General features: G+C 43.6%; 1 protein-coding gene across 3 annotated transcripts; it reads right to left on the bottom strand.

Annotated features, from left to right (window-relative positions):
• Window positions 1-787: 787 nt before the first annotated feature.
• LOC119220248 (oxysterol-binding protein-related protein 7-like) lies at window positions 788-15,799 on the bottom strand. 3 transcript variants are annotated; one of them, XM_037476104.2, is made up of 23 exons: window positions 15,678-15,799; window positions 11,004-11,214; window positions 10,642-10,785; window positions 10,476-10,529; window positions 10,231-10,344; window positions 9,903-10,070; window positions 9,110-9,260; window positions 8,864-8,982; window positions 8,643-8,732; window positions 8,395-8,548; window positions 7,884-8,017; window positions 6,759-6,851; window positions 6,219-6,399; window positions 6,069-6,143; window positions 5,666-5,880; window positions 5,452-5,589; window positions 5,296-5,359; window positions 5,125-5,203; window positions 4,363-4,507; window positions 4,087-4,237; window positions 3,744-3,870; window positions 3,539-3,661; window positions 788-2,994 (listed from the first exon to the last, which is right to left on the bottom strand). In XM_037476104.2, the coding sequence occupies exons 2-23, from the start codon at window positions 11,169-11,171 to the stop codon at window positions 2,886-2,888; spliced, it is 2,796 nt and encodes a 931-aa protein (XP_037332001.2). In that variant the 5' UTR covers window positions 11,172-11,214; window positions 15,678-15,799; the 3' UTR covers window positions 788-2,885. The 3 variants fall into 3 exon arrangements, with proteins under 3 accessions (XP_037332001.2, XP_037332002.2, XP_062421840.1); XM_037476105.2 differs by lacking the exon at window positions 15,678-15,799 and adding an exon at window positions 11,893-12,090; XM_062565856.1 differs by lacking the exons at window positions 6,759-6,851; window positions 15,678-15,799 and adding an exon at window positions 11,893-12,090.
• Between the last annotated feature and the right edge of the window lie 455 nt (window positions 15,800-16,254).

Below are 16,254 nucleotides of genomic sequence, written 5' to 3'. Positions count from 1 at the left end.
TCTGGTTAATAGTATACATAAATATATTTGAGATAGAGGCTATGATTCTAGGAAAAGTAGACTTAGAAATGATGAGGCATCTTGAATGATTTAGTTTCTAATTTTATACATTTTGGAATGAAAAACTAATAACTAAATATCATTTACAAAATATCCAATAATTATGACTCATCATTGTGATTTTAGTATTCATAAGCATACCATTAAAATAAAAAATGAGAACTGATTTAGCGACAAGCGATAATTGTGATGAATTCGTTTACGAGAACATTTGATGGTCGAGTCTCAATTTAAAATGAATACAGCACTATAACGCATATAGATCATAACATGCTACTAAGCCATAAACATGAAAAGAATATATGTCATCGCATGGCTTGAGTTGACAATTCTTAATTTTTTGTATTTTTGAAAAATTATGAATGGCATAAACATTTCAAAAAGCCTTTCAATGAACTTGTTACATGTTACAACATAAGATATAACTGACATTACGTTTTACGTGTGCTGAAACATTACTTTTGTTTTTCGTGTTTTGGATATTGCTCATTTTTCTTTCTCATTAAAATCGATTTGCATTTGAGCTTCTCACAACATCCAGAGGCAGCATGGAAATAGATCTGCTGCCATGTCTTCAAGGCTGTACTTGGCATCTGCGTCCTGTTACAAGCGCCTCATGAATCCTTCTGACTTCAGGAGCAGTGTTTAGCATTTTGGTGCAAATGGAAAACTATAATTAGTGTAAAATCCAAAATCTAAAAATTGTTGAGTTTTGTTACCTTTGAAAGGGCCCCTGATGTTAATGTATTTATAGATAACTTTCTACAGTGGCAAGGGAACAACCAACCTAAAAACCTGCTGTAGGAGCAGCTTCACACACTTTGAAGGGGACATAAGTAGGAAGAACACACCTTTTCATTGTTGGTCCACATATATTTGGGTGAATGGAGATCCTATCCACCCACAAACTCTGAAATAAGACAGTTCTCTTATGTGTCTCCCCATCCTGTGTCACATGCAGGCATATTAAAAAACACCTTCGGCTCCGCCCCCAGGCCGGAAAAATACCATATTGCTGCAGTGTTTCAGACAGAGGGTGAATACAGATTTAACAAACATTTCCAAACGCTAAGGTTAAAAATACAATCACAACCTAAAAATAATCACAATTTGTCCTTTAAAATCAGATGCTCTGTATGGAGATCTGTCTGAATCTGGTGAAGTGACAGAATAATGTCTGCAAACAGTCATGTGCAGGTAGACAGTGTACATTGTAACATGTATGTACAACCTACACTACAAATATCTACGTTAGGGTCTGGAAATAAGGAGCCTTTGAACGAGGTCACCTCTGCGTTTCCCCAGTAGGAGAAGTAAATGGTTACTGCTGAAAAATTCTACCCAAATTAAACATTTGAGGTTGTGAAAAGTTGAAAGCACTACAAATTGGGTTATGAAACTTGACCAAATTTGTTGTTCAACCCAAAATTAATTTCACAATCTGATCACTTTGGATCAATAAAGAAAACACCAGAATTATTACCCTACTACTGCATTACCTTTTTCACCAGTGTACTGTGGTACACCATTATGTTTTTTTTTTTTAATTGTACCGACTTAATTGTGACACGATGATGTGAAGGCCTCCAGCAGAGGGGTTCTTTGTTTCACCCACTGTTGTCATGGATACCTCACTGTTGACCCTGAGTTTAACACTGGCAAGAGACCGGCGCGAATGCTGTTCAAATAATGAAAACATGTCAGAGTTGAACGAGGCTTTGTGCTGTAAATGATCAGGAACAATGAAGAAATAAAAAGGTATCCAGTTCTATACTAATGTGTGTTGGTGTTGTGTCACAGACAACAAATGACCTTAATAGATGTACACTGTATATTGTTGGTCTAATTATTTTCAGACAAGCTAAATACCACAAAAGCTTCAACATATTTGAATGATTGATCTTCTGAATCAATTAATTCAAAATCTAATTTGGTGAACTAAAGTTGAAAAAGTAGAACACCTTGCTGAATATGAAAGCTTTTTATTGAAAACAAAACCATGAATAAAATTGATTTAATGTGGTGGGGAGGGGTGGGGGGCGGGGCTTAACAGTAGTCTTTTACTTATTAAAATCCATTGTTAAAATGATGAGTCACGTGACTTCACTGCATCAACAGGGCACAAAGGTCGGAGGGGAGCCGGCTCTCTAAGGACAAGAAATGGCTGGAGAGGAAGAAGGCTAATCTAACGGGAACAACACATCACCAATGTGTCCGTATTAAGAGATAATACAGAGCTTATACACAAAGACCCACTGAGAAAAAAAGCAGGACAGCACCAGTTCACCTGTAATACACAAGGCCCAGATTAACCCTCCATGTGCTTCGGATCCCTCCGCAGGAAGCAAGCTTCTGAGGCCGCTTTCTTTTGATTTCAATAAATTCCACGTAACTGAAAAGAAACAGCAAGATCATCGACAACTGACAAAGTATAACATCTGAAACCCACAACAATACAAAACATTACACACAGAAAAGCCTCAAGTCCTGACACCGATTTTGTCTAGGAGTTTAAGCCGTGATTGGTCCTAGTTAATGTCTCCATCACGGCACCGCCAAAGGCTTCACCCAAATCGGTCTTCATCTGTTCCATAGTAGCATCTCACCGTGACATGCTACACAACACCTGATGGGAGGTTCATTGGTCCAAGATGCCTTCTTCTCCACATTGTGGCAGTAGCAGCAGACCTCTGTCTTTGATGAGTCACTACAGCATAGAAGTTATCAGACTAACGAGGAAACTACAGTGGTTACTTTTTACAGGGGCCTATTTTTCCTCTTCATTACAATGTTTTTAGTTTGGTTCCCCAGCATCAGGCAGTGTTCTACCACAGATCCAGGTCAGCGGTCTTCTTGAAGCCCGGTTCTTTGCGGAGCTTATAGTAGGTCCCGTTGGTCAGCCAAACCTCTCTGCCAGCCTGGTCCTCAGCTTTCCTGAGGAAGACAAGACACAACCGTTGGCTAGTTACTACCTACATTTAAAAAATGAAAAGTTTGACTTAAGATGGAAATCACTCTGGTGTAACTAATGCTAGCTATTAAGCATCAGCGGCATTAAGACAGAACTTTGCAAACCAGGCTCTGTTCAAAGGTCAACTAAATCCAACCTCTGAAAACACATGACATCTTATTTGATCAGGGTATTCTCAGCCGATAAAAACCTGTCATAGGTCAAATACTAATTTATGATGACTGGACATGTAATTGTAAACTGAAGAGTAGCTCTGTCGACAGAGCGGTTTATGAAGGGTCAGCTGATGCACCAGTAGCTGCTAGCCGCCAACGCTTTATGTTCAAGCACAATTTCTTGAGATCTTTTTGCCACCATGAGTTTTCAACCAGAAGAGCGTCCTGGAGGTTTGTGCCCCAGAGCATGACATTCTACAGGGTATACACAACACGTTGATTGGCAGCTAGTATTTACTACAGTTACACTGATCTATCATTGCATATCAATGCTTTGTCAAGTCTTCCTCACCTGAAGAACCTGGGCTTGTGCTCCTCTCCTCTCTTGGTCATCTCCTTCCTCATCTCCCTCTGCTTCTCCTCCACCTCATCCTTCTTTTTATCTGCTTCTGCCACCTTCCCCCACTCCAAGAGCCTGAAAGAGAGGAGGGTCCGAGATCAGACAACTGGTCAACATGGAAGATTCCAAAAGGAAAAGGTTTGACTCAAGTAGGAACCTCTGATCTGGTCTGAAGCGGGTGTCTGAAGTCGGGAGAACTGCCTCCAGCTCTGGTGTCAGCTCGTTTAGTTCCCTGGCGTATTGGGAGAAGCCGTAGAACTGGTGGTAGTCATCGGGTTGCACGTCTGAACAGGAAATGACATCATGCACATCAAGACCGAGCACCACATTAGACTTTATAAAAAAGGTAAGACGAAGGGGATTTTTTTTTCATTCCATTTTCTTGTCCTGTATTTTGCAATTAAGGCTCACCCTCATTTGTAAATGTCCAACACTACATGATGAGTCAGCTATTTATCACAATGAGACCGACACTAGAGATACTGCAGGATGCTACTCACTGGGCTTCCAGATGCACTTTGGTGTAGACAGAGTATCACAGAAAATGCCCTCATGCCAGAGGCCTCCAAACCGATGAACCACCTCTCCAGCCCGGTCCAGGACCACCCCCTGCACCTCGTTCTTATTGCTGTCTGAGGTCCAGTAACGAGACTGAATACGCAGAGCCAAAGGAGAAGGTTTATGGTCCAATGGGAGTAGGGGACTAGACAGGTCATGTGCATTATTCTGACATTGGGCTGGCAGTGACAGATGGAAACAGAAATGTGTGTGCTGACCTTGACAAAGGTGATCTTGCAGGTACAGTCATCACTGTTGTTGTTTTTGATGACCACCTCACCATAGTGCTCCAACCAGCGCTCCTGACTCAGCACATTGTGGATACATGTCACCGCCTTGTTCCACTCGTAGTGGTCACCGTACCTAACCACAAAAACACATCATATTTAACAATATCCGTGTCTCATGTGGACAGAGCGTAAAGCCCTGAGAAACAGCTCATCTCCTCTTTGACATGCTACAATAAATGCACCGATGATCACATTATCTCCAGCAGGCGACCTTATTGCATGACTAAATAATAAGTCGGTGGTAGTTACATTGAACAACCCTCAATGATCTCAAGTGACAAAATGTTTTATAAAAAAATATGACAATTGTTTCTCAACATCATTGACTAGTTTGATTGGTAGAGCACTTTGAGTTCTGTTCAAAGACAAACATGGACGTAGTCACCATGACGTCACCCATTGGTTTTTGGACTTCAGGCCGCTGTCAGTTTTATGGGGAGATCAAGGTACAGCCAAGGTAGCTCTAGCTCTGGATGGCTCATTTACATTTAATATCATTTTTATTTGGATGCATGGGTTCAAATGTGTTGAACTGGTGCTTTGTGTCTAAATCCATCCACTGTACTGCTGTAACGAAGGGGACACTATGAACTATAACTATGAGTTATAGGGAAGGAGCAGGCATGAAGAAGCCATTTGAAGAATGGTAGATATAGCATGAGCAGTTATCTGAATGACGTCGTGGCTCACCTGGGTAGGGCGACATTAACCAGTCCAGAAGAGAGCATCTCCATGGACTTTCCCCAGAACTTATTCTTCCATCTCTGATCTGCGTCAGACAGACAAATGGAGCATTAGGTTAGAGTCCTCAGATCCACTACAGGGCGACCCAGCACTCATCTCCAAGCCTGCAGCTCCTACCTTGCCAGAAAGAGAAGTTTTCAGACTCTGCGTGGCAGGCAGAGACAGGCGGGTGATGGCTGACCTGAAAGAAAAGCCCAGAAAGCAGTCTTACGGTATGCTTCAAAACTCTGATGTGGCGGTTTGGGAGCATTTAAATCCTTGTGTGCTGGGTACCTGCTCGCTGATGTAGCGGAAGCCGCGGTCCTCTCTGACACTCTCGTAGGTTTCTCCCAGAACAGGGTTGAAGGGTTTGTAGCGGTTCCTCCAGGACGCCCAGGCATACCCAGAGATGGAGAACACTGCCACGTACACCTGCAGACATGAAGTTGTTGTTTATTTATTTGCTGAAGTTTGATTGCAAGTTCTTTTCATTTTAAACCAAACTCACCATTCTCTCATACGGGTCATCAATGCGGTTGGCGATGTCCAGCAGCTCCGAGTACTCCAGCTCTTCGCTGAGTCTCTGCAGCAGGGACAGCGGCTCGTTCAGTGCCACCGGCATAGATATTCTGGACAGGTCCTTGCCGATGTTGTTGTACAGGATGCTCATGATGCCAATGTGGCTGTTGTCCGTCCCTGATGCGGGGAGGATAGTACGACGACCTGGAATGAAGAGATACAAAGTACAGACGACATCAGCAAGCATCCCAAAGGGCTGTTTGCTGATGTTGTCCCAACGTGCCTTCATGCCACTGCTCAAACATGTTTCTGAATGTTGATGGAAACATTCAAACGGTTGGACTAGGCAGCATAGAGCAAACATGGCTGCCCTCCTTCACATGAGACATTACCGGTATTGGCGGGCGCCGGGCTGGGCGTTTCAGGAACCTTGTTCAAACTGGCACGATAGTTGAGGGTGGCGGTGGCTGAGGAGGAGAGGACAAGGTCAGTTCATGGTGGGAGTGGGAGGGGGTGTCTGTGACGTTTGGAAGAACACTCACCATGTCCCTCATCCGGCTCAGAGTTGCTGGTGGTGGTGACGTCGCTCAGGCCCGACTCGTCTGACGCCTCGGCCTCTGACGAGCTCTCGCATGTGATCACCTCGCTGGCATCAAAGTACTCGGCCATGGAATCCGCCACAGAGGGCGCGCGATGGCTGTGGCGGCTCAGGGATGGTGTCCTCTGGGAGAAGAAATGACTTGGTATGAAGGATTGGAGCTAGACCATTGGCCAGCGTATCGCAAGAAAACACACAGCCACCAGCCTAAAACCCCTGCAGCCATTAGTGCCCTCTGACGGGCGAGTGACCGTCCTCACAACATGGTCCAGTCGTGCACTCCACCTCGTTGTGGAGCAATGTGTCAACATTCTGATTGTTAACGAAATACAATACGCTAGACGAAAATTAATCCAAATGAGTGATTCCGTCGCACAATCATTGCAATTTGTTCTTCTATAAATTTCTTCTAAAAACAAAATCTGATTGCGTTTTCAAACCGAGCGACCAAAGAACGACACCAATTGCAAAGCGCACAACACACCTGGTCAGGACGGACGGTGCAGAAGGATTCCTCGGTAGAGTCAGAAGAGAGTGAAACCGAGTGGACTTTGGTCAAACGGGACTGCAGGTCAAGCTGAAGACACCAGCACCAAAGCACACACACCCGCCGCCATGCAAGACACAGGAAAAACAATAGAACTGTCAAAAGAGGTCCTGTGGACAGCAGAGCACATGTGGGGTCATCAGTGTGTCGACCTATTGTTTAAAGGCCTTCAAAGCCAGAGGACAAATCTTTGTCTATTTCATTATCAACAGATATTAATCACAATTACGTCATTGACTTACAATATATGACGTCAATAATTTTTATATTGACTTCCAAGATAGATGTGAACTATTCTTTTTCATATTGCAATTTAAAATGTTGGAAGAGGCTTAGGAATTTAAGGTGAATGGAGGCTTCCAGTTATAAATGTTGTGTTTTAGGCTTAGATATCCATTAATGCACCATCCCATAGTCAACATGTTTCACAGTTATTACTACTCCAATTATTTATTCCTACCCTATTCTTCAATGCTCTAGTAATTATCATGAATGGATTAACTTCTGGTCGATCAGGTTTTGCTCGCAGAGAGAAAACCGTGCCGCCAGACAACCAGCAACCAGATGAATGCAGCCCGGACAGAACAAGCAAGCGACGCCGATCACACGGCATGCAACGCCAAAGGATCGCAGGAATCAACGCGTTACGCGACTGACGAGGCAGTTTGGTTTCAGTGGGAGACAACGCCATGTTTCTGTCTTTGTTTGTGCCGAGGAAAATTAAAAAAAAAAAAAAAAAGACTTGAGGTGTGTTTCCATTATAACTTGTACCACTCCGGCCTACAAACAGCCCAAACCTGCTTCATAGTTTCACATCGCAAATCCTCAGACTATGGGCGGGGCCACCATTGTCTCTTTACAGGCCGATACCAATATTTTGGGCCAATCAATAAGCTGAGTCTTAAAATGTGGTACTCCAGGTGAAAAGGGTTAGGGCAGAAAAGACAGACAATATTAACCCATTCAGTCTTTATATCATCATCTTTATGTCATCTGAATTTTAGATCCAGGAAAAATGAGCATTGTTTTCTACCCAGCCGTGTGTGTGCGTGCGTGCGTTACCTCAGACATGGTGCTGCAGAGTGTCGCGAGCTGCTGTGACGTGTTGTGCCGCAGGTCCGGGCCGGTCCAGGCCTGCCTCAGTCTCTCCCGCTCCATGGTCAAAACCTCATGGATTGACTTGAGAGACGCATGAACTAGAAAACACAAACCGAGGAAACTTTAGGAAACGCAAAGTTTATGAATAAACAGCAATCTGTAATAAAGACACATGTGGCAGAAAGTTCTGTCATTTCTCACAGCCAAATTATTTACAAAATACATTTTTAAAGTCTATTTTTCTTAGCCAACCAGGTTTGGTTTATTGCCAATCCACGCTGCAGTTACTTTAGAATTATTGATTTACTTATATGGTCATCCAATTTACTTTTTCATAACCTGTTAAAAGTTACTGATTCAACTTTGAGCTTCTTATAAATTATTTAAGAAACCATTTCAGAAACGTGTGCAGTTTTTTAAAGCCAGCTCAATTATCCTTAGACAGAAGTACAGCCGTTAGGAGGGAGGTCCGTACCCTTCTGAGAAGACGTGTAGATGTCCTGGTGGAGCTTCTTGGCCTCTGGCGAGGTCCCCTGAGGGTTGGACAGTTGAGTGTAGACGTAGTCAGGGATGGACTTAACAGAGGCCCCCACACCAGAGTTGCTGGTGCTCAGGTGGCTAGAAGTGAACTGGTGTGGAAGAGACAAAGCACCGAGCTGAGGCATTTGAATGGTTGAACAGAGGGTGGGACTATTAAACAAGAACGTCAGACGCCAGTCTCACCGTTCCCCCCATGGCTTCAACACGGGACAAAGTCCTGGAGTGACCAAACACTTTCCCCACCCTCTTCTTTGGTTTCTCCAGGGTCAGATTCTAGAACAGAGACCAACACGGTTATAGGGTTTCTCTCTAAAAATACATTAATATTGTAAAAACGGTACTCCATGATCTCTTAATAACGGTTAACTGCGATTTGAATCACACATTCAGACACGAGCACTCACCTGCATGCTGATTCGCATCTCCAGGTCGGTGTTTGTGATGGGCAGGCCCCCCTCCAGCCAATGGAGCCGCTGGATGAGCAGGGCCAGTTCTGTCAGCTCCCCCTGACAACGAGCCAGTTCTGATACAGAGGGTCAAAAGGTCAATCCAGTTGATTTGACTGCACATCGCGCACATTAAAGGTTTTGCGACTGCTTCTATTGAGACTGTAAAAACATCATGCGCTACATGTTACAAAGACGGCTCACCGTTGGAGGTGCCGTCGATGTCGTGGGTCTGCTGCAGCCACGCCGACACCTTGCTGGTCACCCCTTGGTGGGAGGAGATGTTGGGGGCCGGGCATCCCATCTCTGGAGTGTACACAGACGCTGAGCTAGCATAGTGAGCGGGCTGGATGATCTGATACAGTCGGTCAGGGTTGAAACCAATGAAGGATGAAAGTCATTGTCATTGTTTTTGTTTGAGGCGACAGACTTACTTTGTCAATAATAGAATTATTAATTATTCTAATAATGCTAATCATTCTTGAACATTTTTTTTTAGGCTAAGACAACCAAGTCAGTAAAAACAGCGCTGAACCGTGTATGAGTTTTCTACAAAGAGTTTGTATGTTGAAGATCAGTGTGATGACTGGTGGATGCCACAGTGGTCTTGTGGTTGTTAAAATAATGTAATTATTCTGTTGGGGCGCATTCTCTTGAGAAAGGGACGTAGTGGGATAGGATTACACCCATCTTTCATTGCAGCTTTTGTTTTAGAGTTTAGATTTAGTGGTCAATGAAGAGGATATGAAAATTGATGGCTTTCATATAAAATGTTCACAATAAAGGTCTTGTTATGGTGACTGCTTAATCTCCCTACACCATTACTTTTCTTTAAAGAGTAGACGCTAACATAGCCCTGCTAAGTCAGTGATAAAAATGCTCTTAACGGCTTTAACAATAAAAGTAGTTTGTAAATTACAAGCTTTTAACTTGTGGCCTAAATCAAGTAATGTTAGTTCTCATCTAAAAACAAACGTTGTCTGGATCCTGTACTGACCGTAGCACTCGTAGCCTGAGAGAGAGTGGTCGCAGTCTGCATGGTGCTCGGGGCCAAGGACAGAGCGTGAAGGACACCACGATGGACACTCATCGCCTCGTTTTTTCGGAATACGCGATGGGCACACAGCTTAGTCAACCAGATGTAGAAAAGGTCATGGCTCTTTGCCTGACAAGGAGGGAAAAGAAAACAAACCCGTTTAGTTCACTGCAGGCTACAAATAACATCTCTGTAAACCCAATTTTCTCCCCTAAGATTTCACTTCTGAGCAGGCGTTTTCTTCTAGAGGGTAATGGTGCCAGTGAGAGTCCGTCAATGGGTGGGTTACCTTGAGGTGGTAGATGTTGTCCCCAGCGTCCAGGTCTAGGCCTTTGGTCTTCTTGTTGATGGACATGACAGCCAGGCTGACATCCAGTGAGCCATGGAGCTTCCCTCTCTGAATCTAAGACACAAAGTTTTAAATTATACAATTCCAGCAGAGCTCCTCAACAGAGTGGACGGGACCTCACAGCTGTCACTCTGTCAAGGCTCTGTGGGCCTGACAGGGAGTTGTGAAACAGCATCAACACTTACATCTTGCTGTGTCTTCGAGTACTTGAGAACCCCTTTCTCCAACACAAAGTACCTCTGAAAGAGAGCACAGTGAAGTGTTTGAGAGAAAGTAAAGACGATCCAGTGACCACAGGAACCTGACCAACGTTATGACGACTGGTTAAACAGTAGAAAAATAGGTGTTCACCTTGTGCCAGCCTTTGAGCGGATATTTCCTCTTCTTCATCAGGTAGCCCTCACAGATCCCAGGGATGCTGAGGTCCGGAGAGGAGCCGGGGTAGGAGCACACATCGCGGCGCTGCAAGTCGTCCATCACCTCCCAGTGACGAGACTGACAGACGAGACCCGGAATTCAACAAATCTCAAAAAATCTCAACCAAACTACCAAATGCAACACGAAAACACCCGTTTACGTGATGTTTAACAGAATAATAAACAAAACATAGGTCTGATCGGCCAGTACGCTGAAATATGGCCCGGTTTGATCGGCAGCTGATCAATCGGTGCATCTGTACTGTAGTACTTTGTACTACCTGTGGTTCTCATTACCTGCTTGGATTGTTTGGAGGAGCCGGTGCTGCTGCTACGCGAGTGGCTGGGTTTGAACACGCTGGCCGGGGACTTCTCCAGGCAGCCGGGCACCGACTGGCTGCTACTCGGAGGAGGTGGACGCACCTGAGGGTCCATCGGTACGATGTGGTGAGGAAAGCGATGCATGGGTGTTCACAACAACACCCGTCTCATGACAAAGTGGGCAGCACTGAGGAGACCAACGAAAGGTTGTGCAACAAGTTAAAAGGACAGAAATCAAAGATTGAGAAATACAAATTGAAAGGATTCAAAGTAGAATGTTAATTCCAAACTTGGCTCAGCTACAGACGCTTTTCTTTTATTGTGAATGTATCTTGAAAAAAGCAGCCTTTATGTCAAGGTGTTTAATCAGGGACTATGTTTAGCCTTTGCCAGCTGTGTAATACAACTTCAGGATGGACATTCACATTTAATCAGTCACACAAAGGCATACAACGGTGGTCAGTGATACAAGTTTACTTAATCAGGTCGATCAGACAATGGAATACATAATTAGGTTGAAACGACACTCAGACAGATTGCTCTGGAGGAACAAAGCACCCGGCACACACCCTCAACCTTTTTTCACATCCAGCAAGTGAACATAGCCAGGAAGAGGAAGTGCAGACAATGTTTTAGGCCAGATTTAGAATGCAGCTCAGGGCTGAAGCCATTTTAACTACTGGAATGGACACAACTGAATCCAGGGCCCTACAGTCATTGTCAGAAAATTATAACAATATCACAATTTGCTGTTCACATACTTTGATTTGAAATGTTATTTGAAATTTCAAATTCACTTTTACCAACCAAAAAATGGCGGCCAATTCAAGTCAGAAAAGCCTTTGACAACTAAATAAAAACACACCTGTGTTGGACTGCAGTCTAACAGTATCCTCCCAAAAAGTCCACAGTAAATTCCTTCAACTTTCCACTCGAGATGAAAAGCAGAACGGTCGAGCCGCAGGACTTCGACCAAAAGGTTTAAAAACCCCCCACAAAAAGACAGCGGTGTTCCTGGGAACGATCCTTCAGCATCACAATCCTCTGAACAACTGGGAGCAGCGGCACACCTGGCCTGATGGTCCGATGCCTGTCAGGGCCAGCCGGTTTCTGGGCGGGGCTGAAAGCCAGCGCAACACTCTCGACCTGCCCCAACAGGCCCGCCGGCTCCGTCACCACGAGATCTGCAGCAGATCCGCAGGCCGCGGATGTAGGGGACACTTGACGCTTTGACAACGCAATAATTGCATTCAATTATCTACTACTGGTGGGAGATGGGGAAAAAAGACAAATGTAGAACATCTGGACATTTTGGGACAGCATTTCAACTTGAATACTGGGTGCATATAAAAGTAAAGGAAGCTATTAAAAAGGAAATGAATACATGGAGGAAAAAACTGATGAACACATTTAGGGATGACTACTGATAGCTGGAATTGAAGTGAACCCAATTCAGTGAACATTACAGCGAACCTCGTTTTGGTGCTACAATATCTTTGTAAGAATAATTAATATTAAGCGTTCAACAAGCAGGACATCAAAGCCCAATACAACAATCTAATCTTAAGAAAAGTCCCTCATCCTTTCATTTTTGGGATGTTTTAAACTGCAATACTGCAGACTCTTCACGTTAAAAAAGTAAAAACAAAAGAATTACAGCAGAACATCGCATCAAAAGAATAAAGGTTTGGGACAAAGTCTGGTGGGGAAAGCCATGAGTGATCATTTATTGGCTTGATATAATTTAAGCATGACATAACATCTAGTAATCAATACTTAGAAGGTAAACATTAGGGACCCATTTGGTGCTTGGATGTTCTCCATCCTCTTGGACGCAAAGAACAACAAGCAGCAGAAAGTGCAAAAGGGCCAAACATTCCATGAGTACTTGGTCCTACTGTGCGATTACATCTTGGTTGGTTGGTTACAGACTCACAGAACAGAGTGAGAATTGTTCTTGACTCGTCGCTGTACGCCCATATAAGGGACACAGTCGGTGTGCCCTCTTTAGACCGATGACACATTTGTTCTTTTTGCAATGATGCCAAGCTGCCATAACTATACAATCATTTAGAGGACAGCCCAAACATTCTTTGGTTTATTATAAATAAAACTAACCAGTCAAACGTCACCCTGTTGACCCCTGAAACTCAAAGCATGTTTTATTTTTTTGAACTGAATAGTGTATCCTAATCAAAAGTTGTGGATTATATTATCAGATTTCCCTTCTATGGATATCCCTAACTGATTAATATGTTAAAAGCTGTTCTATTATTCATTGGCCCATGATAGTAACAAGGCAAATAGAAAGTGCCAATAACGTTACTGTAGAAAGTGGACGAGACAATAGTCCATTTGTGGAAGCATATTGGTCAACTATGGGTACACTGAGTGTTTCTGGTGAGTGTTGCCAAGTCATTAACCAGGACTGGGGAAGAAGCTCAGAACAACCATGAGGTATGTGGTTGGACCAGTAGACCAGAGAGAAAGCAGGAGCGGAGCGACAGCCACAAACAGGAGGTACTTTGCTTCAAGCAGGAAACAAATTCATTCTGAGAATGTATGCAACAACACCCCTGCAGCCCACTCTGGTGCTCTCACAAACATCCTTTACTTTAAATCCATTGGTCAAAAACATTTCTATTTAGCCTTTTAAAGCCGCTATGCAATGTGTCTAGAACATTGCTGGCAAGTTTTGCTCAGGCACCAGCTACAGAGGCTGAAGCCTAATCGAGTCGTTAGTTGGATCAAAACACCTCGCAGTTTCCTGTATGTGTGGCTATGCGTGGACAATAGAGCTTTTCGGTTAGAGACCCCGCCCGGCGTTCACCGTTTTCTGGGATGTGGTTGGTGCCCACAGCGCCCTCTCTGGCCGCGTTGAGGAGTGCGGCTACATGCTAACTGCTCATCTGGATTGGTTTTCTGTGTCATCACCATGAGTCATAAATACTGTCCTTTTATTATATTTAAAAGAAACAAAATGTAAGATATTATTCCTGTAACCTGATGTCACAATTGCAGGAGAAAAATATAGATTCAAGATCGTGTAGCCCAACAAACCAATTCAACACGCATACTACAGTGTAAAACTTAGTACAAATTACAATGGTATCTCAAACTTGACTGACGCGGCCGTCAAGTATACAAGCGAATCAGATTAATAATGAGGTGGGGGGGGGGGTTTAAAGGAAGTGAGTGCCGAACAAAGTGTTCTTTCACATTGGTTCAATGTCAACTCAGACGGAGCAGAGACCTGAACAGACTGGTTCCGTGGCTCTCGTCCATAATCATCCTCTTCTTCTCCTCCCTCTCCGGCTCTCGGAATGTGCTAGAGCAAGCTGCAGACTGACAGCAGCACTTTAGGTTCACTGGGTTTTACAACCAAATGAGACAGTGGGTGCAACTTTGTCCCAATATGTTGAACGGAATGGGAAGTTGGGTTCTTCGGGCACTCTGAAGATCTTTTCACAGCAGAGCATTGAAGGACGTAACGACAGAAATAGCTTAATAGTAGCTTCAAAATATCTATTGCACATAGATGAAAGCATAGTTTAAATTGAGATTTCATCAAGAAAGTTACACTGTTTATACGGGTAGGGCTTTTGATGTGAAAGGTAATACAACTCCAAACAATGGCATCGCTTCATGCCTTCATTCAGGGCACTGAAGTTAAGAAAAAAAAAAAAACGTTATGCCATCTAGTGGCTTTCTTCAAACTCAAATCAAAGACAAACTGCAGCAACTAAATATGTAACATGAACCCCTACAGGAGCTGATGATATGGGTGTCAGATCGATATAAAAAGTGTCAAAGTCCTCAATGTCATTCCTCGTTTTTGTGGCTTCTTAAACTTTTCAAAAACCACAGCATGGCTTTAACTTAACATTTAATGTAACAAATGTCCACGGTTAGCAGTAATGTGTTTGATAAAGGCTTAAGATAAGATATGTCACGGCCATCACCTTATCCAATTGTATTGGCATAAAGGTCACTTGTTAGGTAAAATAAATTAACAATATTACATAAATATTATAGCAGCAGATTACACATATTCCTCGATAAATTAAGAGAACTTCATTAGACAAAACAGCAGTTTCTCGTTGAGAACAGCGAAGACATCAAGAGTACTAGAAACGAAACGTTACCAAACAAGACAACACACCTAAGTTCGGCCTCAGAGGCGCGCGTCCAGTCACACGGGAGTGTGTGTGTGTGTGTGTGTGTGTGTGTGTGTGTGTGTGTGTGAGAGAGAGAGAGAGCAGGTCGGAGGCTTAATAATAAACAGGTTCGCATTAAGTTAACACCCAAAACCCGCCATGGGAACAGCGTGAGAAACAACGCGACACATTTCGTTGTGCCGAGAAGTAGATTTTAAGAGGTCTCTTCTAACGTAAATGTAAACGTAACGTTGAACGCGGACCTGGGGCACTATTGGTTTAAAGCGTACAATTGAACGACATTAAACGCCAAAAAGGCCGTCAAACGTGCCGCAGGCAGCCAAAATCAATTAGGATCAATAATGCAAAGCAAAACGACGCACGGGGGCATAGAAGGTCCGATTACAAACCAAAGCCTGGATCTCAAAGCTTGTATCAGTTTGAAATACAAAGTATATCAACCGTCAAAGCAGTGCATTTGTTTCAGACTCACCTGTGATTGGGGGGAGGCAGCAGGTGGAGAGGCCCTTCTTCACACGGCGCTGCAGTCGACTCCTACTCGATGTTTCTACGGGCACGTGGCACACAGCCTTCCATCAGCGCACCGGCGGGACAGGTGCATCATGGGTACCCTTTAAATCTCACCTCGTTGGTCCGCTTCTCTCTTCTTTTTTTTAAATTCAAATAAGTACGCGATCACATTGTCTAAAATGAAACAGTGTCTAGTGGTTAAAATGAGCTGAAACTTATACTTTTGACATTTTATGTGTATAAATCTGCATTCCATCAGAAATTAGATCAACTATTTTATCAGTATTCAGTTCCAGTCCATCAGAAAACTACACCCTCGAGTTATTCTTTTTCTCTAAGGAATTTTGCCTTTTTGGGGCCTTTATCATATTAAAAAAATATTACATTTGGCATCCATACCAGGACTGGTGAAAAATGTGATCATTTTGGGGTCTCGCCCCTATAGTACCAGACTAGGCCACTCTCTGTGTTTCTGTGTGCCAGTCCCCTGACATGCATCGCTGCTTGCAGCTTTTTTACTCTCTGGTTTAAATGTCTTT

This window comes from Pungitius pungitius, chromosome 12 (genome assembly GCF_949316345.1).
Source record: "Pungitius pungitius chromosome 12, fPunPun2.1, whole genome shotgun sequence".
In the NCBI taxonomy this organism is placed as follows: domain Eukaryota; kingdom Metazoa; phylum Chordata; class Actinopteri; order Perciformes; family Gasterosteidae; genus Pungitius; species Pungitius pungitius.
Note: the sequence above shows the minus strand (reverse complement) of the source record. Positions and strands in the feature narration are given on the sequence as shown.

Excerpts from the sequence above, each read along its gene's own strand:
- LOC119220248 (XM_037476104.2), bottom strand. The coding sequence starts at position 11,171 with ATGCATCGCTTTCCTCACCACATCGTACCGATGGACCCTCAGGTGCGT. Across the intron at positions 6,144-6,218 it reads TGAGCCGGATGAGGGACATG|CCACCGCCACCCTCAACTAT; the intron begins GTGAGTGTTCTT and ends TCTCCTCCTCAG. Across the intron at positions 4,238-4,362 it reads GCAAGATCACCTTTGTCAAG|TCTCGTTACTGGACCTCAGA; the intron begins GTCAGCACACAC and ends CTGCGTATTCAG.